General features: G+C 32.0%; 2 protein-coding genes across 13 annotated transcripts in view; one reads left to right on the top strand and one right to left on the bottom strand.

Moving 5' to 3' along the window:
- The window catches only part of LOC124422101, a 43,687-nt gene that overhangs the window by 2,470 nt on the left and 21,114 nt on the right, over positions 1–20,103 (top strand). For 2 of the 6 annotated variants that reach the window (XM_046958095.1, XM_046958093.1), the window contains exons 3-7: positions 3,022–3,996; positions 5,926–6,068; positions 6,212–6,371; positions 6,613–6,847; positions 7,445–7,557. In XM_046958095.1, coding sequence (XP_046814051.1) covers positions 3,776–3,996; positions 5,926–6,068; positions 6,212–6,371; positions 6,613–6,847; positions 7,445–7,557 — 872 coding nt within the window. In that variant the 5' untranslated portion in view covers positions 3,022–3,775. Of the gene's footprint in view, positions 1–2,538; positions 3,997–5,925; positions 6,069–6,211; positions 6,372–6,612; positions 6,848–7,444; positions 7,558–20,103 lie in introns of all 6 variants that reach the window. The other 4 variants (XM_046958094.1, XM_046958089.1, XM_046958092.1 and 1 more) reach the window with 3 other exon arrangements.
- Positions 8,604–13,387, bottom strand: LOC124422103 (prolyl 3-hydroxylase OGFOD1). 7 transcript variants are annotated; one of them, XM_046958107.1, is made up of 4 exons: positions 12,940–13,387; positions 11,793–11,908; positions 11,461–11,611; positions 8,604–11,128 (listed from the first exon to the last, which is right to left on the bottom strand). In XM_046958107.1, exon 4 carries the CDS (start codon positions 11,023–11,025, stop codon positions 8,869–8,871), a length of 2,157 nt encoding a protein of 718 aa, XP_046814063.1. In that variant the 5' UTR covers positions 11,026–11,128; positions 11,461–11,611; positions 11,793–11,908; positions 12,940–13,387; the 3' UTR covers positions 8,604–8,868. The 7 variants fall into 7 exon arrangements, with proteins under 7 accessions (XP_046814063.1, XP_046814064.1, XP_046814065.1 ...); XM_046958108.1 differs by having other exon boundaries at positions 8,604–11,116; XM_046958109.1 differs by having other exon boundaries at positions 8,604–11,116; positions 11,542–11,611.

Raw genomic sequence — 20,103 nt, 5'->3', positions numbered from 1 at the left:
ATTCGAAGATTTTTTTATCAGGAATTTTTTTAATTACTTCATCACGATCCAATCGTTATTATGAATTAACGTGTGATGCGATTTTTTCTTTTTTCCTTTTTTTGATTTGTTCTCTCTCTCTTTCTTCGAACAGTCAGACGCAAAAGTGTTTTTTTTCGAAATCATTTATATAACTTTCAAATATGATTTACGTTTTATACGTTATCGCTCGATAACGAGCGTCGATTAAGCAGGAGAAAAAGAATAGACGGGATTCTTCGTGCTCAACCGCTTCGTTATATTCACCACACTAGAGATTAAACAAAAGGGAGGAAAAAAAAAGAGGAAGGAGAGGGATAGAATGAGAGAGAGAGAGAGAGAGAGAGAGAGAGAGAGAAACTAGCAGAGCATAGGAGCGTATGCGGTTCGACGCATGCAAACACAATAGCAACGTGAGGCTTAGGAAAGCGTGTTCGTTGAGCATCAGTGAATCCGTCGCGGTGTTTCAAGTTTTATCATTCATATCGCGTGCCATTTGATGTGTCAACCTTTGTTTTTTTTACTCGGTAAACGCAGCTTCTTCATTCTTCCGAGACTTTTACCGTTCGCGACCCGTCTCCGATTTCTTCTTCTACTTCTTCCCTCTATTTTCCTTCTTCTATTTCTTCTTCTTCTTCTTTCTTCGTGCTTTTTTTTATATACTTTCTCAATTTTTTTTTTTTTTTTTTTTTTTTTTTTTTTTTTTTTTTCTATTTTTCTTATAATATTATCCGTTCGTCCTTTCTTTCAACCAGACGCGGATCATATGCGCGTCTATTAGATAGGTGTCATAGTTATAACGTAACGATAGAACATGTTACGGAACTTACATGGAAAGGATGTTCGTCGAAAGAAAAGTGTTTGATTTCGAAATCCACCTGGTTCTAATCGTCAAAGCGTATCGATGAGAAAGACGGTGGTATTTATATATATATATATATGTATATATATATATATATATAATACTCGCGTACAGGTATAGATACGGACACGCTTTAATTACACATTTTTCTTAACCGCTCCAAAAAGGCAACGACGTGTGATGCCAAAGGATAGCCAATAGAAGGAGAGAAGCTGCGTGCACGCGTTTAGAACGATATAGACGTGTTAGTAATAGTAGAATTAGTAACTATAAAAAACATGATTGTATAAACGATAACAATGACGATGATGATGACGATGACAATGACAATGACGATGACGATGACGATCAAACGATAGATAGTGAATCTTCGTTTCCCACGTACATACACGCATATATTCGCACACATACATACATGCGCTTGTTATTTCGTAAAAATCTCATTATTACAATTTCATTAGATCATTGTATACCATTCGGGATTAATATCGTCCCACGGAAAGCTTCTCTTTTCCTGGACTCCATTTTTCTATCACTGTCGTATCACCAGGACCCTGACGATTTCTCCGCAACAATATTTTAAAAGAGAGTATGCCAAGTACCACCAGGACGTTAAATATAGACCCTATATGTGCGCGTTACATTGTCTTTTGCCGTGTTACTTGTCGCGGAGAGAAGTATCGACCCATCTCGAAATATAAAACGGGATATCGAGTGGCCCGAGGATAAGGCCATCATTCTCTTCTTCTTTTTCTAATTTTTCTTCTTCTTCTTCTTCCTCTTCTTCTGTTGGGAACAACGAGAAAAAAAAATGATTTTTATTCTTTACTTTCATATTTATTTTTTTAAACAAAATAAAAAACCACCAAGCTTATTTCTAAATAATTTTTTATATATATATATATATATATATGTATGTATGTTTGTATTACGAATGATAGTACAAAAACAAAAAAAAAAAAAGGAAATGGAAGAAAAAAGAGAAAGAAAATATTCGATTAAATTGAAAGTTAATTTGATTCAATTGGAATCAGCTAAAGACTCTTTAACCTTTTTTTTTTTTTCAATCTGTAATGATGTCTCGTCTTTTCGAATTGCTTCCTTCAAACTCAACTACGACAAGCGTATGATAACTATCTTCCTTTTCTCTTTATCTTTATCTTTATCTCTCTCTCTCTCTCTCTCTCTCTCTCTCTCTCACTCTTTCTCTCTTTGCGTAATTTAATTAAGCCATCGAGCTCTCTTCAGGGACCACTCCCACTAATTGCGATCTTACGATCTCGCAGACGCGTCAAACGACGAGAGAGAAACATACGCACACCCACACATCATTGTATATATATATATATATATGTATATATAATGAATTAAAAAAAAAAATCCTTGCTTTAAAGAGAATCGATCATTTTCGTCGATATACATCCGTCCATTTATTTTCTATTTCGAGAATTTACCCTTCGACCTTTAATCGTGGTCTTTTTTTTTCTTTTTCTTTTTTACCACGCAACGCGTAAAAATTCAACCGTAAATGATGAAAACTGATTTATCGAACGAAACATTTTCCGTACACGAAAAGTATTACGAATCGTAATATTTAATTCGATTCGTTTAAGTGTTCATCGATATTTCCCTTTTCTAAGTGTTTTTTGTGTCGTTAGTGCGAGTAGATGACATATATATATTTATATTTATATTTTTTTTTTTTTTACGACGTACGAAGAAAAATGATAAAATTAGTGGAATCAATTGGATACGTTATGTTACAACATGAAATACGTATGTACTTGCTTACATATAAGACTTTAATCGCCGCTCGACAATGTTTACTTACATTACGATAAGACAGACGGATAAGAGAACGGCTATGGACATTGTAAAAAGATAATCTTCGATCTTGTCGACAAAAAGATAAAGACGGAGATAGAGATAGACAGAAAGACAGAGAGAGAGATAGAGAGAGAGAGAGAGAGAGAAAGATATTACGTTGTAAATAGAGAAAAAAAAAATCTAAAGGAGTGAAGTTTATAGGAGTCTAATGAAATCATCGTGCAATAGTGTTGTTGTGTTACATACGCGTACGCATACACATACACACACACACACATATATATATATATATATTTGTTGTGTTGGAAAAATAGTGAGACATAATAATGTATGAGATCGAGAGCGCGTGCGCGTTGACGTGCGTGTTGGCGCACGTCAAACAAGATCACGCTACGAGATAATTACGACGACAAGTCGTCCCTGTGGATGAATGAACGTGACCCGTACATTTTTTTCTACTCGACGTGGTGAAGAAGAAGGCAAAAGAAGAGAAGAAGAAGAAGAAGAAGACGAAGAAGAAGAAGAGGAGAAGGGGAAGGAAGAAGCATTAGCAACGGTAGCGACGACGAAGGGTGGGAAAGAAGAAAAAGAAGGGGAAGGAGATGGAAGAAGAGAAACGTTACGCGTCTTTGTAAGAGAGAAAAAGAAGAAGAAAAAAAGAAAAAGAAGAGAAGGTGGAGGAGGAAGAAGAAGAGAATAGCGGTTTTCATAGCGCAGATTTATTCGCAACGTGCCAACTGTACACCTTCATGATATAAGGCGAGTGCCAACTACTGCTATTACTTTCGAATAAATACACGCTTAAACATAAACAAACAAACAAACAAACAAACAAACAAAGAAAAAATCCAGGTACATACACAAAATCAAAACAAAGAGGACCATTCGAGATCATCTCTTAGAAGGAAGTACGTTTGAAATAAAAGAAGAAAACAAAAAAAAAAAGGAGAGATTATCGATGTTTAAACGTCGACATTTTTTTTCTTTTTTTTTTTTTCGTATGCGATCGATTATATCCTAACATTTTGATTTTATCGTGTATCGTTCTTGTGTGTTAATGAAAATCCGATGATTATAATGGAAAGGAAAAGTACCGAAGCACGGCCAAAGATCGAAATCGTACGTGTCTCATCCATCGAACGGCGAAACTTTCGCCCATTGGATGGGGTGCAATTACGTGCTGCTTATAGTCACGTCAGAGTTGGAATTTATTGCCCGGAATCGGAAACAACGAAACCCGTCGTTTGCGACACCAAACCACCGATCGAATACACGAGGAAATTTAAAAAGTAAGTCATAAGTGTTTTTCTTTTCTCTTTTTCTTTCTCTCTCTCTCTCTCTCTCTCTCTCTCTCTTCCTTTTTATTTTATTTTTCTTTCTTTCTTTTATTGTTCATTTTCTTTTGTTTTTTCTGTTTTTATTCTCGTCGTTGCACGTCGATATTCATCTCCCTTAATGTTCTTAGTCCCACGAATATCTCGAATTCCTAAAAAGGGAATTCAGGTCGAATTAGCGCAAAGCGCGCTGAGTACGCCGCATGCGTCGTAAAGTTTCGCCCATTAATATGATCGAATTAAACTCTCGGCCATCACACAATAAAGGCTTATGTTTATTATTTCGAAAGCGTCTAATTAGAATTACAAATTCCGACACGGTAAAATTTCTTGGTCTTTCATTACGGAAATTTTATACATTGTAATAGTGCATGTAAGAGTTGTGCGTAAACCGTGCCGATGATTGAATAGTTTTAATTCTTCTTCTTCTTTTACTTCTTATTTCCCCCTCCCCCCCTCACTCCTTCTTTTTATACAACAATTAAAAATTCTCTTTTAATTTTTTCCATTTACTTAATATCGATAGGGAATTTTTTTTTAAATTCACGAAGTTGGGATTGCGATAGAAAGTAAAAAAAAAAAAAAAAAAAAAAAAAAGAGAATAAGAAAAAGGAAAGAAAAAGAGAGAAAGAAACGAAAAAAACAAACAAACGGAAAAAGAATTAATTTTATTTATTACACGATTTAGAGGCATTGCCCTTAATTTGCCTTTGCTTTTTAAATCGAACGTTAAAATGTTTTACGCAATCGATATGCCCACTTGATATTTTTTTTTTTTTTTTTTCTTTTTCATGACCTTTTAAGAACGGAAAGATACAAAGGAATTCATTATCACGTGCTGCAATGTAATGGAATGTCATTGCATGTCGCAACGTAAACCTTTACTCAAACTCGACTGTACGATGAATCTTTTATTTTATTTCACATTCTTTCTAAAAAAAAAAAAAAAAAAAAAAAAAAAAAAAAAGAAGCATTTCATTCTTTTTAATATTCATAAGACAATTAGTATCACGAACATTATTCTCGCTTATCGAAAGTATTCCTTTAATACAATCCAAAGATAAAAAAAAAAAAAGAAAAGAATCTTTAATCGCACGACGGGGTGTAACGTACGACGAAGTGAATGAAAAAAAAAGAAAAAGAAAAAGAAAAAAAAAAGAAAAAAAGAAAGAAAAAGGAATAAAAATAAAAATAAAAAGTGGAAATAAAATATTCGAACGTGAGATTTTTCATTCGGTCGTCGAAGTTTCAGTTTTTACCAGTCGGACGAGCGGAACGAATGAAAGTCGTCCTACATAGATTCTAGGAAAAGCTGTTCACGGTTCCGTCAGAATATCTGCAAAAAAATATATATATGTATATATATGTATATATATATATATATATATATTTGGTGCACGTGGCGTTGCTATGGTTGAGAGGAGTACCACGATACAAGAGAAGTACACAGAATTTCGAGACGCGTCGTGTTGGGGTAGGTCGGTACTTTCGTGAATGAATGCCGAAATAAGCGATCGAAGTGACTGTCTGGTCTCGGCTGAACCAGACCGCAACGTCCCCTAAAAAATTTCTTTTTTTTTCTCCCTCTTTCTCTTTCTCTCTCTCTCTCTCTCTCTCTCTCTTAAAATATTTCAAAATAAATTTACGAATTATCTTTGGACATATAAAAGAAAATGAATACGTGTGATTTGATTCTTCTTCTTTTTATTATTATTATTATTTATTTTTTTTTTTTATTATTATCTTAAAAATTAATTAACAGAATATTTGATAAAACAAGAAGAAAAACAAAAAAAAAAAAAACAAGAAAAAAGATCGTTTTCAACACATTATATATATATATATATATATTATTATTACAACTCGTTATTTTCCCTTTTATAGAAATTTGGGACCAGTATCGAAACTGCTGAGACGTCGTCATCATGCGACATGCCTTGCAACCAAATCCTGTGATAACATTTATACCGTGAATAGAAATAGTAATTCATTGGACTGGAGACTAGGACAAAGTGGAAACGAGCAAGGTTTGATGTTTTCTCTGTGCTAAAAAAAAAAAAAAAAAAAAAAAAAAAAGAAAAAAAAAAAGAAAAAAAAATTATTTCCTATTGGAAAAAGTTTACGAAAGTAGAATACAATTGCATCGATTTAACACTTTGTTCCCTTTTAGGGCTACAATCTCGACAAAGCAGTAGCTTAGACTGGAGAGTCGGAAGATCCGTCACTTTTGGTTCCAACAAGCTCCATTGGCGAAATGCCACTCGTAGTGCTGAACAACTTTCTGCCAATACTCCGATCGGTTCTGATCATATTCAAACGCCAAGTACCAAGTAGGTCGATTCTTACTTTTTTTTTTTTTTTTTTTTTTTTCTTAGTATTTATATATATACATGTACATTCGGTTCGAAATGTAATACGTATAGCTAAGTATCAATATAACTTACCAAGACGATATCATGTGATCTCTTCCATCTAGATGGAGGATCAAAAATATTTATTTATTTATTTATTTATTTATTTATTTATTTTCTTTTTACTTTTTTTCTTTTTTCTTTTTTTTTTTTGTTTTAGATCTAAACTCGTATCGCTTCTTAGACGACTCTCACCTCGTTTATCACGGCCCGGAAGCAAAGGATCCTTGCAATCATCACCGACTATCTGTCCATGGGTCCAAGTAGAATATTCGACGGAATCGATCGATGCCACCAAACGAGAGGAGTCCCAAGAGAGTGACTTGAGTTTTCAACAGGAATTACAATTGAACGAGCTGAGAAAACGAATGGCAGGAATCGCTTCTACTTCTCAGGTAGTATTACACGCACACCAACGTCGATCATATACGTATCACAAAAATAGTATACTATAGAAATCAATGATCTTTGAAAATTATTATTATAATGATTATAATGACGACGACGATGATGATGATGATGATGATTATAATAATAATAATAATAATAATAATAATTATTATTATTATTATTATTATTTATTATGATTATTACGGTCATATAAAAGAATTTTCGTAATAATAACGATCGATCGATCTTAAATTAGTAATAATAACGTTGACGTCACTTAAGGCGGACTCCTCTTAGACGAGAAGAAGTCATACGGAACGAAACGTTGTCGAGGGCGTGCCCGTTAACGATTTCCGGTTTTGTTCGTTTAATAAAATAAGATGAAAGATTATGCAAGTGGAAAATATCCGTAGACCGTTTTATTATTATCCGTTGATCCGTCCTCTCGGATCATTTAAAATATTCTTCGTGAATTTCTTTTATTTATTTTTTTCTTTCTTCCTTTCGTTCTTTCGTTTCAATCGCTCTGACAGACTCTTTTGCAATTGTAATATTTTGTTTTTCTCTTTTCTTTTTTTTTTTTCCTTTTTTGTACCTATCAGGTCATTACGAAATCTACGAACGATAACGAAGATCAAATCGTGCCACATCATCATCCGACCTTTCAAGTCCAGGAATCCAACAACATCGATCGTAACGACTGCATCCATACAGCGTAAGCTTTTTCTTTTTCTTTTTCTTTTACTTTTTCTCCTTTCTCACACACCCCCTCCACCCACCCATCCATTCATCCCATTCAAAGTACCGAATTTATTTCGAATCTTGTAATTTTTTTAATATCAAATTAATCGACGTACGTCGTACGAGGATAAACTATCGTATGACGTACGTACAATATCATGCACAATCCTTCCTCGATTTTGTTTCCTTATATAGAAAGGATTCGTAATTATGAAACTTTAGAACAATTGAAATTATTACGTCTCTTTTTTTTCGGTCTCTATCCTCTCTCTCTCTCTCTCTCTCTTTTTGTTTTTTCTTTCCTCCCATTTCACGTAAAAAGAGTAACGATTTAATCGTTTATTCTTCTTATCTATTTCTTTTTCCTTGTTTCTTTTTTTTCTTCTTCTTCTTCCTTTTGTTTTACTTACAACTCATTCTACATTTTTTTTTTTATCTCAAAGTATAAAAGAAGAAAAGTTTCAATAATATAAACATTTTAATAGCACTCACCTTAACGTTTGCATTAACCGATAGAAAGTTAATTAATGCTTGATAATTGTTAATTAACAATGTCATATATAATGTACGAAACTTTTCTTTCTTACATCCACACAACACACACACACACACACACACAGAGAGAGATAGACATTTATACACACACACAAGCAGCACATACATCACGCTCTGCATCTTTCCATTCACATTATGCATGATCTCTCTATCCGAAATAAAAACCTTCACCACTTTGTATATCTTAATCTCTATTAGATTATGTATATGCTGCACTTAATAAATAATTGCGAATGTTTCCTTCTGCATTGTGATCTTGATTTTCACACCTTAGATGTGTTAGCTAAATAATAACCCGCGTCGTATGAAATATTATCGCGTTTATATTGATTGAATTTGTAAAAGTAAAGAAAATAATTAGAACACGAAGTATAATAATTCTTATGAGAGAAGAAAAAAAAGAAAAGAAAAAAAAAAAAAAAGAAAAGGAAAATAAAAGAAAAAGAAAAAACATAAAAGGAAATATTTTATGCCCATAAATACTGATAATTTTATTAATACAAATACTATATTACAATTCTTTCGCAAGATAAATATTTCTTTCGATGAATCAACTTATAATCTTCCCGAACGTTATTTTTTATCTCCTCGATTAAATTTGATTCACTGTACAATCAAATATATATTTCCTTTCAAAATAAAAAATAAATTTCTTTTAATTGAACGACGCATCGAATGTACAATGGCCGCTAAAAAAGATTTTGGGCATGGGTTTTCACCATGAATAATACTACTCACAGTACGTACATACTAAATTGTAGAAATAACCTTTACAATATTGATTGATATATTTGTGAACACGACTGACACTCAAAGTTTTATAAATGAGACACAGATGATTATCTTTCGGTGGTATATGAATCAATGAACCTTCTTTTTCATTTGGGTGAACATAATCTATCGTTTGTTCTTGTGATAAATTAGCGGTATGAAATTGAACGATAACATCAAGAGTACCTTCTTCATCTTCTTCTTCTTCATCTTCATCTTCTTCCTCCTCTTCTTCCATCATTTCATTTTGTGATTCCATATCGTAATCAGAGGGATCCGAGAGGTAATCACCAATGTCAGATACTTCATCAGAATCACTTCTGTCAAGTATATCATAAAAACTAGAAGGTGAATTTTCTAATCCAGATGACGAAGTTTGCGATTCTACGTTCTTTGGTCTAACTTTCTTATACTTTTTCTTTTTTAACTTTGGCACTTCTTCTTCTTCAATGTCCTCATATTCTTTATCGCTGAAAAGTGTGCTACAATATCTACACGTGGTACCTATTATTTTATTGCTACAACTACATCTTGTAGATTGGGAATCTTCGCTACTCTTAGAAGATTCCAAATTTTCAGATTTATATGTCTCTTTTTTAGAGCTATCTGTATTCTTTTTACTTTTACTATCAGATCGCTTAGGCTTAGAATCTTTATTAGTTTTATATGATTTAGTAGTACTAATAAATTGTTTAGATGTAGAATCTTTGTTATTTTTAGATGATTTATTGTCATTATTGAATTCCATAGATATAGAATTTTTGCTTTTAAAAGAATTTCTATTATCACTAGTAGATTGTATAGAACATTTGCTGTCGGTACTGGTGAAAGATTCCATTAGTTCTTTTTCCTTAATCTCTTTTCCATCCAATGATTTTTTACTTTTATTTTTTGCATCGGACACTTTCTCCTCCATTTGATTTTCCCCTTCGTTACTTTTGTTTTTCAATCTGTCAGTAATCAATGTGTAACTACCTTGCGACCATCTTTGCAATTCCATAGTCATTTTTGGTTTCATGTCTGGTTTCATCGATACAAGATCTAATTCTGTATAATTTCTGAGAAGTCTAAATATAATCTTAGACTTAAATATATCACAGAAACTTTTCAATAATGCTGGCAAAGTATTCTCGTCAGCTACCTCATAATTTCTTACATCAGCAGGACCAACTTTTTCCCAAGAAATACTTTCAGAGGTGATCTCTGCTGAAAGTTTATTATATACATCTTCTATGAAAAAACTGGAAAGAAATGCATAAGATTCTACTTCAACTTCCTTCTGAATATCGTCAATCATTTTCGATTCAAGATAGCAACCCCTAACCCATGACTCTAATTTTATTTCCATATCCATTGGTTCAGTATATTTACAAAATAAAATAGGTCTTGGCAGTCTATTACTCTGTCTTAACGAACCTTCGAACCAACCATTGAGCGACCAACGAGTTCTCTCAGTGGAAATCACCTCTGATACTTGATGAAAAGATGTGTCCATAACTTCAAAAAACACTAGCGAATTATATTCTGGTATCAAGGATCGTACTACGTTTTGAGGCAATCCATCTTCATCGGTATCAAATAGATCCAAGGTTCCTCCGTCCTCTGCAATCCAATTTTTTGAAAGATATAATATATAAGCAATTCTTCTTTCACCCATATTATCGTCATGGCAAAGCAAGTAATCAGTATTACAGTAACAAGAGCTCGACATTGAGATTTTGTTGTTCAAAGGAATTCTTGTAACTCGTTCCATCCACATGGCAATCTCGATCTGAAAAGCTGCGTATAAAAGTTGTACATTTGGTTTATCCACAAATTCAAGGTCATCTGATTGTTCAAACTGATACAGGTCGAGAATATTTCTTCGATATTTGACATCTAATAATTCATTTTTTAGTTCATTTATAAAATCCTCGTTAGCAAGAAAATTTGATATTTTACAAACCCTAAAAGGTGTTGATATAACTTCAAGATTATTGTTCTTAATCTCGTTATGGCAGCTCCAGTTTTTGCTAACTAATTCCTCAAATTCTTCATTATAAATATGATCCGATATAATGCGATGCCTCAGTCTTTTCTTCATAGGTTCTTCATCCAATATATTTTTATTCGACATGATTAGACAATGAGCTTCTTCATTCAAATTGAAAAATTTCCAGTTAGTTCTCTTTGTAAAAAGTACTAACTATTTTCTGTTCACGCATTACCTTCAAAACAATCTGACAGTATTTAATTTTCTTTCGCAGTATAATAGATGTTAAGAAATTTTTTAAAGGATTTATAAGTATCGTTAAAATTCAAACTATATCACATTTCTCTTATACACAATAATACTTTTTAATAATCCTATGTATATGTACATATATATATATATATACACACATAACATACATATACATACACATATATATATATATATATTCTTTCTATTGTTTTTCACTAGCTCATTCCTCACACATAATATAACACAGGTAAATTCGTATAAATCCGTTCACGTTATTGCGATTTACAATTACACATACATATACATTTCTTTATAATTAATTCTCACCGATTAATCATCAAGTAGAGAAAAATAACGCATAATCTCACGAAAATGATATTTCGTAATTCCGTAGTTGTAAAATCTTACTGTAGGGTTACGGAAGAATTGTTTTTTCGATGGATTCGGTCCACGTGGTCGTCCAACTCACATGCGTCTTCTGGAAAGAAAAGGAAAAAAAGAAAAAAAAGAAAAAAAATAGGAGAAAAAAAAAGAAAAAAGATCGATCATAAAGCTCGTTAAAATATTAAACGATTAACGAGAATTCGTTTGATAAATGATTATCTAAGAGTTAAAATCTTTAAATAATACGAATATGTACGTATATTCGATGATATTACCTATTAGAAATGGTATCCAAATTTAGAGAGAGAGTACCAGATTCGTCCTCACGTATCACACAGTCTTCTTCTAACGAATGTGACTCGTCGGTATCGTCGTAGTTGAAAACATTAACCTGATCGAAGAAAGAGAGAGAGATATATATATATATATATATAGAGAGAGAAAGAGAGACAGGGATGTATACTCGAATACTCGGCACCCGTTTCCAATTCGCTTTTTCACTGTTCCACGGTTTACATTTGCTCAAGTATAAATTCAAAAAGTGCGCCTTATTATTCATGGCGACGATTTGATACGATAATCGACCGCTTGGCGGCGCTGCCGGCGGCGCTTTGGTGCCAAGATGGCGGCAGCGTTACGCGTTTGACGTTACGCCGTTGATCCGCATGGAAATTCGGGGCACACCCTCGCCGCTAAATTCTACAAAGTGAGACGTCGTCGCGCGCGACCAACTTTGATATCGTGAAATCGAACGTTAGAGAAGATTAAGCCAAAGGCCAAAAAGCTGGAGACCGGAAAGCAAATCTCGCACGCATACGTGAGTAAAAACTGAGCTATGTAATAAGTTCCTCTAAACGCGACACCATCACACGATAGAAAGAGAGAGAAAGAAAGATAGAGAGAGAGAGAGAGAGAGAGAGAGAGAGAGAAAATGATACATGAACGCATGGATTTAGCATATACGTAAGGTTAAACTTCCCATAAAAATAAATTCTTTTTATCTCAATTATCGAACGACATATTCTCTCCTTTTTTTTATTCATCAATCGTCCTTTACGACATTCATACAAATCTTTCCTTTCTGTCTTTCGTACGAACGATTATTTATGATCGATCATTTTTCTTCGAAAAATATATCACTCGTAAGACAACGAATTAATAGATTTCTTTAAACCTAAAACCTATTTCTAATTCTCTCTCTCTCTTTCTCTCTCTATCTATCTATCTACATATATCTGTCTATCTCCTTCTCTTTCCCTCTCTGATCCTTTTTTTACATTTCTTTCATATCATCCATCTTTCTCTCGTTCTTTCGACGATATACGACATTTTCTAAAGGATATCATCGAAAATATTTTATAAGTAATGTAAATTCACGTAAGGTATATCATACGTTTCATAAATACGTACATACGTACTTACGTTTATGTATATATGTGTCCAAGTTCATCGACGAAATGCGAAAAACGTTAGCTTTTTCTCGCTTCGAGCCGATCGAAAGCCGGCTCGTACAAGATATGTATATATATATATATAACACACACATATACAGACATATGCGGCGCGCGCCTTTCGGCATTATAAGTCTTGACCTTGAATGAAACTTTCCTCCCAAAAGCGTATATTCCTTTCGTATTTTAAAAACATTTTCATTTAGTCGACCAGTTACATCATCGATTTTATGACCTAATGACCTACGTCTTCTATCCTTTCTTATTTACTTATATTTGTAGATATTATATGTACTATAATGGATTCTCAAGCTAATAATCTAATTCTAATTCGATCGATTTTTACAAAACTCAACGTTCGAACGATTAGGCCATTTTCTGTATAAGTTATTGTATTAAAAGAGAGAGAGAGAGGGGGGGAGAGAGAGAGAGAGAGAGAGAGAGAGAGAAAAGAAATAATCTACATAAATTCAATCGTTCGATCGATTTTTTAAATAGCAAATTCAAAGTACTTGCGTGTGTATATAAAAACAAAAAAGAAAAAAAAAGAAAGAAAAAAAAATAATGAAGAAGAGAAAAGATTTTAGAGACGAACATTCAATGGACTCGTTGTATCTCGAAGTTATTATTTATTTAATTACTTTGGTTCGTTTAAAGAAATATTTTTAGTTATTAAAAAAAAAGAAAAAATGAAAAAGAAAAAAAAACGGAAGAAAAATTATTTGATTATTGTGTGTGTGTTACTTTTAATTTAAAAAAAAAAAATATCTATATATATATATATATATATATATATATATATATATAAAATAATGCGGTTTGTCAATCATGTTTTCGTTACATCGATTTAATTAATCATCGAATAAAATAAACGACAATAATCCTTATTTTTGGAAGTGAAGAAATTAATCGTCAACCATTATTCTGATTGATTTAATGTAAATATTTTAATTCCGTAATGTAATTGGAATGCAGGGATAAAAGAAAAGAAAAGAAAAAAAAAAGAAGAAAAAGTGCACATCGCGTTTCTCGAATCTCCGATATCAATGACATCGTCTCTCTCGGAACGTCGTTTTTCCTGCTCGCTTTCACCTACACGTACAGGAAGAACATGGAAATGCATTAACGATGAAAATGTATGCCACTGTTACTACTTCATAAGAAACTTTACGTTTGAATTGATCGTATATTTTCAATCGCAAAAAGAAAAAAAATATATATATTTACATTTGTCTAATATTTTTCAAGGTCTCACATGACCTTGCTGTCGCACGTTCGTTTATATATCTCATCTTTTATATAAATATTTTTCTTCCTTTTTCTTTTTTTTTGTCTTTTTTCTTTTCTTTTTTTCTTTTTTTTTTTTTTTTAGAATTTCGTCCTATTGCCAACGAAATATTTATTAATTTCTACTTTGTATCCAATAATTTTTGTTTTTGTTTTTTTTTTTTTTTTGTTTTTTTCCTATACGTTATTAAATTAATAAATTATAGATCAATCTATAATGTAATTATATTAGATTGATGTAATCGTAATATTATCACCTTTTGTTTTTCTTTTTTTTTTTTTTTTTACCACGTTATAAAATTATTTTTTTCTTTCTTTCATTTTTTTTTCTTTTTTTTTTGTTTTTTTTTTTTTTTTTTTTAGAGTACAAACAAAAATTAGATTATAGATAGGATGAAAGCTTTCGAATTCGTTAATAATCTTATCGAGATTAAATTTTGATATGAGTAATATGATTATATGACGATATAAGTATAATACGTAGTATTATAATTTTTATTTTGTATAATTTGCTTTGAAAATATACGCATTGAGGGGAAAAACAAAAAAAAAAGGAGAAAAGAAAAGAAAAAGAAAAAAATATCCGAGATAACAAAATGTTAAGAATCGAATTAATTTCGTTTAAGTCAGATAAAGAATTTAAATTTTAATTATCAGCGCGAAACGTAACGTAGAAATTAAATAAATCCACTTCCGGGAGTTTCACCTTAACTTAAATTTAAAGATAATGCATAAATGGATTCGTTACGTCAGATTTTTCTAAGGAATAAGTACGCGTAATCACACGCACACACGCGAGACGATGAAAAAGCCGGTCGGACTCGTTAGGAAAACTTGGCAATTTGAAGTTTGATCGATGACACAACAACGACGACTTATGTGTATCTGTGTATATATACATATATATATATATATATATATATGTATATACGTACGCATAAATTACGTACACATATACATGTATATACTTTTAAATTTCGTTACATTCGCAAGTAAAATAAAGTTATGAGTGATCACGTTAACGGTACGTTTAAAGAACAGTGATGGTCTCTTCGTTCGAAAAATGTGTCGAACGCGTTTCCTTTTCTACTATATTGAAGCAGAGAGAGAGAAAGACAGAGAGAGAGAGAGAGAGAGAGAGAGAGAGAGAGCGCTCGCAAGCGTTGACGATGACGATGGAGCAGGTTGCCGTAACGCCTTCGAACGGCATCATTCCTTGCTCGAAGTTTGCAGGGTATATTACGTGTGTACGAGTGAGTGAACAAGAGACAAGAATTGTACGGAGTAACATTGACCGTTTGTTCGTTAAAAAATATTTTTTTACTTTTTTACTTTTAAAAAATTTATTTTTTCTTTTTTCTTCTTTTTCTTTTCGACGCTTTCGTTTTGCTCTCTCTCTCTCTCTCTCTCCCTCTCTCTCTTTGTTGCTGTTGTTGTTGTTATTCACTTCGTAACGTAACATTGCTCATCATTTCATTTATTTTTGTTTTGTTTTTTTTTTCCTTTTCTTTTCTTTTTTTTTTTTTTTTTTTTTTTTTTTTTTTACTTTCTTTTCCCCCGTTCGTTCGGTCATTTCGGGATGACATTCAGGACGTAACTTATACGACGTGCATAATACAACGACGGCCATACTTAATCGCTTTAGTGCGACTTTAACGGTCATCGACTCCCTGTGGATTAAAGTGCCTTTTGCTTTTTTCTCTCTCACTCTTTCTCTCTCTCTCTCTCTCTCTCTCGATAAGTCTTGTAAGTATGTAACGGTTATTCCGTAACGGATTTGCCATTTTAAATCGACGAACTTAGATATCGATATTTTATCGATGTAACGATCCGACGACACAACTATGATGTCTCTTACTAATTTACTTAACTTTAAACGAGACGTTTTTATGATCTTTGAAATGATACGTCTTTAAAACGTCCTTGCCATTTCTTTCTTTACCCTCTATTCGTAATCAATATTATGTATGTAATCAATATTATATATATATATACATACATACATGCACATGAACATATACACATAACACGTATATCATATACGCGTATTTAAATATATTTAGGAATTCTTATGCGCTCGTATATTAAACTCGTGGGTGTATTCATTTCCTTTTTTTTTTCTTTTTTCTTTCTTTTTTTTTTTTTTTAAATGGTCTATAAACATTGTTGTAAAGATTCAAGTGAGTTCTTTTTTTTTTTTTTTTTTTTTTTTTTTTTTTTTTTTTTTTTTTTTTAATGACTTAATGGCAAGTAAAGTCGTTGAGTATCGCGAGCACGAACGCGCAGCTGTCCGAGAATCGTGTTCCTTCTAAAGTGTTCCAACAATGTTCCGTCCGGTAACGAGCTGATTGCAATGGATTATTTCTTTTATCGTTGGCTTCTCGTTCTCCGAGCGACGATATCTTTACGATCCCTTCAAAAATATTTTCAAGGCATACTCTTCGCTGTCTTGTAATAAAAACGAAAGAAAAAGAAAAAAAAAAAAAAAGAAAGAAAGAAAAAAGAAAAAAAGAAATAAGATCGTTCTCGAAGTTTTCACGCATTTGATTAATGTGCGATAACATAATTGTATTCGAAATTTCGCAAAACCTACTTTTCCTCTATCTCGTAATAAATTCTAAAAGAAAGAAAAAAAGAAAGAAAAGAATAAATAACGATGCTCTCGAGAATTTTCACATTTAACGAATGTACGACGTCGTACATTCGTTAAACGAATAATAATTTTACATACCTTGTAAAAAAAAAAAAAAAAAAAAAAAAAAAGAAAAGAAAAGAAAAGGAAAGAAAGAGAAAGAAATACGACGTTTTTCGTAAATATCACGTTTAATGAATAAAATGTCGTGACTCGCTCGAAAATTTTCAGGCTATACTTTTTCTTATCTTGAAGTAAAAAAAAAAAAAAGAAAAGAAAAACAAAAACAAAAAAGAAAAAAAAGAAAAAAAAAGATGGAAAAGAAATACGATATATCTTCGAAGTTTTCACGTTTAGCGATACGTCGTTCGAGGGGGGAAAAAAGAAAAGAAAAAAACAAGAAAAAAAAAAAAAAGAAAAAAGAACGAAAATGAATCGAATGGATGTTTTCATTCTATCTACATCTTATTTTCAACATACGAGACTGACTCGCATTACGATTTACAATGAGTGAAACTTTAAAAGTCGTTTATCGTAGCCAGTTCGTGCTCTCTTCTTCTCTTCGTCTCGTCGTCTCAAATTCGATTTTCATGGAGAACTATCCGCACGTGCGAGGTAATTTTATTACTCCACGTCGATTTGTTCGGCTCGGTGCGATAAAACGAAGAATCCGCTATCGGTGCTGCACGAACGTCCAAGTTACGAGACCTTTTATGAGGTCGGTAATCACAATAGAGCATGCCTAGAGCCAGCTACGTGTCTATACATATGTATATATGTATCTGTATACTTAGTTATATGTAGGTGTACGTCGTTGGACGACGTATGTACATTCAAGAACGAAACTATAACGTGCCGTATGGCGAACGTTTCTCTTGATGATTTTATTTTTCCTAATAATTATTATTTATTTATTTATTTATTTTCTTTTTTTTTTTTCTTTTTTTTAATCTAAAAAAGAGAATTAACTATCTTCGTACTTTTTTTTCCTCTCTCATATACATATATTTCGTAAAAAAGAAAAAAAAAAAAAAAAAAAGAAAAAGAAATAAGCGAGCCGCTTCCCCCCATATTCAGGCTTCGAAGTAATCACTTTTTATTTTATGTATATATTTTATTTTATGTATTAATTTTTTTCTTCTTTAAATTGTACACAAATTTTCCTTCAAAATTATTCTTAAATTCATCGTATAATACGTTCTTGCAATTTACGGAATAAGGATGAGACGATATTAAAGAAAGAGAGAGAGAGAGAGAGAGAAAGAGAGAGAGAGAGAGAGAGAGAGAGAGGGAGAGTATATTTTCAGTACCCTTCTAATTCTCTTCGCTAGTTAGATAATGATAACGATAGCGATGATCAGGGGGGAAAAAAGGGGGAATGGGATAGGAATTCTCTTCTTCCTTTTTCTTTTTCGTGCCAACAGTCTCGATTTTATTCGCATTCATTCGTTGGACTAATATCCCGAACATAACAGGTTCCTTTATGGTTCTACTATACTCCCCTCCTCCTCTCTCCTTCCTCCTTTCCTACTCGTTGTCGTCGCATAATTTATCGTTGCGCGTGGGCGCATCTACTGGCAACTTACGTACCCTCGACTGGCTTTCCCTTTTTCGGAAATCCGCTTGTTCGCTTTTCTTTGTCACGGAAATGTAAAAGGAACGAAAAAAAGAAAGAAAAGAAAGTTTTGCTTTTATCGATTGAATTCAAGATGATAATGATCGACAGAAAATTTTCTTCGAGGACGATGATGATGATGATGATGATGATCTTATTTAAAAATATTATTTGATACAGTCCTTTTATTTATTTATTTATTTTTTGTCTTTTAAATCCAAGAAAAATTTCTTGAATATTTCGTTCAAAAAGAAAGGACAATTTTAATTATAATTAATTCTTAATGAAACGTTTTTATCGAATTGCAAGAAAAAAAATTCCAAAAAGAGAAAAAAAAATAAGCTTACTAACCATTAAGATGAAGATCTTAGATGTGCCTAGATCTATTTTTCATCTGATTCTTTTTAATTCTTACGAAAATAATCGTCACTGATTTTACGGCATTTCTGCTATTACCATTACTATTACTATTACTATTACTATTACTATTACTATTACTATTACTATTAATTATAGATCGGAAAGGTGTGATCAACGTGCTCACGAATACACAAATAACGTTCTTTTAATTAACCATTTAAGAGAGCGATGATTTACGTTGGTATTAATTTACGATCTTTAATAGGATCGGTGTTCAGCGGGAAAATCATTATTATCGTTCGTTTCATCTCTCTTAGCAATTTCACCTGTAATAATTTTCTTTTGCATGATATAACGAGATGGTGTCACGTTTCTACTTTTTTTTTTCTTTTTTATTTTTTTTTCTTTTTTTTTTTTAACCTTATCCTTTCCTTTTATTATTTTAGTTTTATTTTTATTTTAATTCTTACCTTTTATCTTTGCATGCATTTATTCTTCCACATCATTTTGTCATTACATACATATAGCCCATTACATATATATATATATATCTGCATATGTGTATATATATATATATATATAAATACGCTATCTTTTCTCCCATATCAATGCACAAAACAAAGATGAAGTTGCATCACGCACGATTCTTGCTACAGAGCAAGCTGTAATAATAATGATCACTGGATGGATCATGAACGGTACTCATTCGGCACGCACACTTGTTACAGAAAATGATCTCTCCGTTGCACGCACTCACGATACTATATGCTCTTGCAAATGCTATTAAAATATAACAAGATAATTTAACATAAATGTGATAAACTCCGATTATTCGTGATAATTTTAATGACTCTCTGTCTCTCGAATGTCGAAGCGTCTCCTGCAAGTGATTGATTTTAAATATAAAAAGGAAAAAGAAAAAAAAAAAATCCACAAAGAAGAAATATTTTCGCAATTGTAATAGAGAGTATTTAATAAATATATAAAGATTCATTTATATCGATAGAATTAATTATCATACGTTAAATGATTTAACGTTTAATCATTCTAAGAGACAGTTCTTTAATGTTTCTTTATATTAATCAAGTTTGATTTTGCAATCGAATTTGGTAATCGACGATTAATTACTACGTCTTAACGTTTAAACGATTTAACACTTTTATTATCTTGGAAATGTGGCATTACCTTTTGTATGCATTAAGTTTAAAAAGAGGAGAGATTCCGCAGTAGCTCGTTAAATG

The sequence above is a fragment of the Vespa crabro genome, chromosome 2, assembly GCF_910589235.1.
Source record: "Vespa crabro chromosome 2, iyVesCrab1.2, whole genome shotgun sequence".
Classification (NCBI taxonomy): Eukaryota; Metazoa; Arthropoda; class Insecta; order Hymenoptera; family Vespidae; genus Vespa; species Vespa crabro.
This window is presented reverse-complemented; position numbering and strand designations above follow the sequence as displayed.

Excerpts from the sequence above, each read along its gene's own strand:
- LOC124422103 (XM_046958107.1), bottom strand. The coding sequence starts at position 11,025 with ATGTCGAATAAAAATATATTGGATGAAGAACCTATGAAGAAAAGACTG.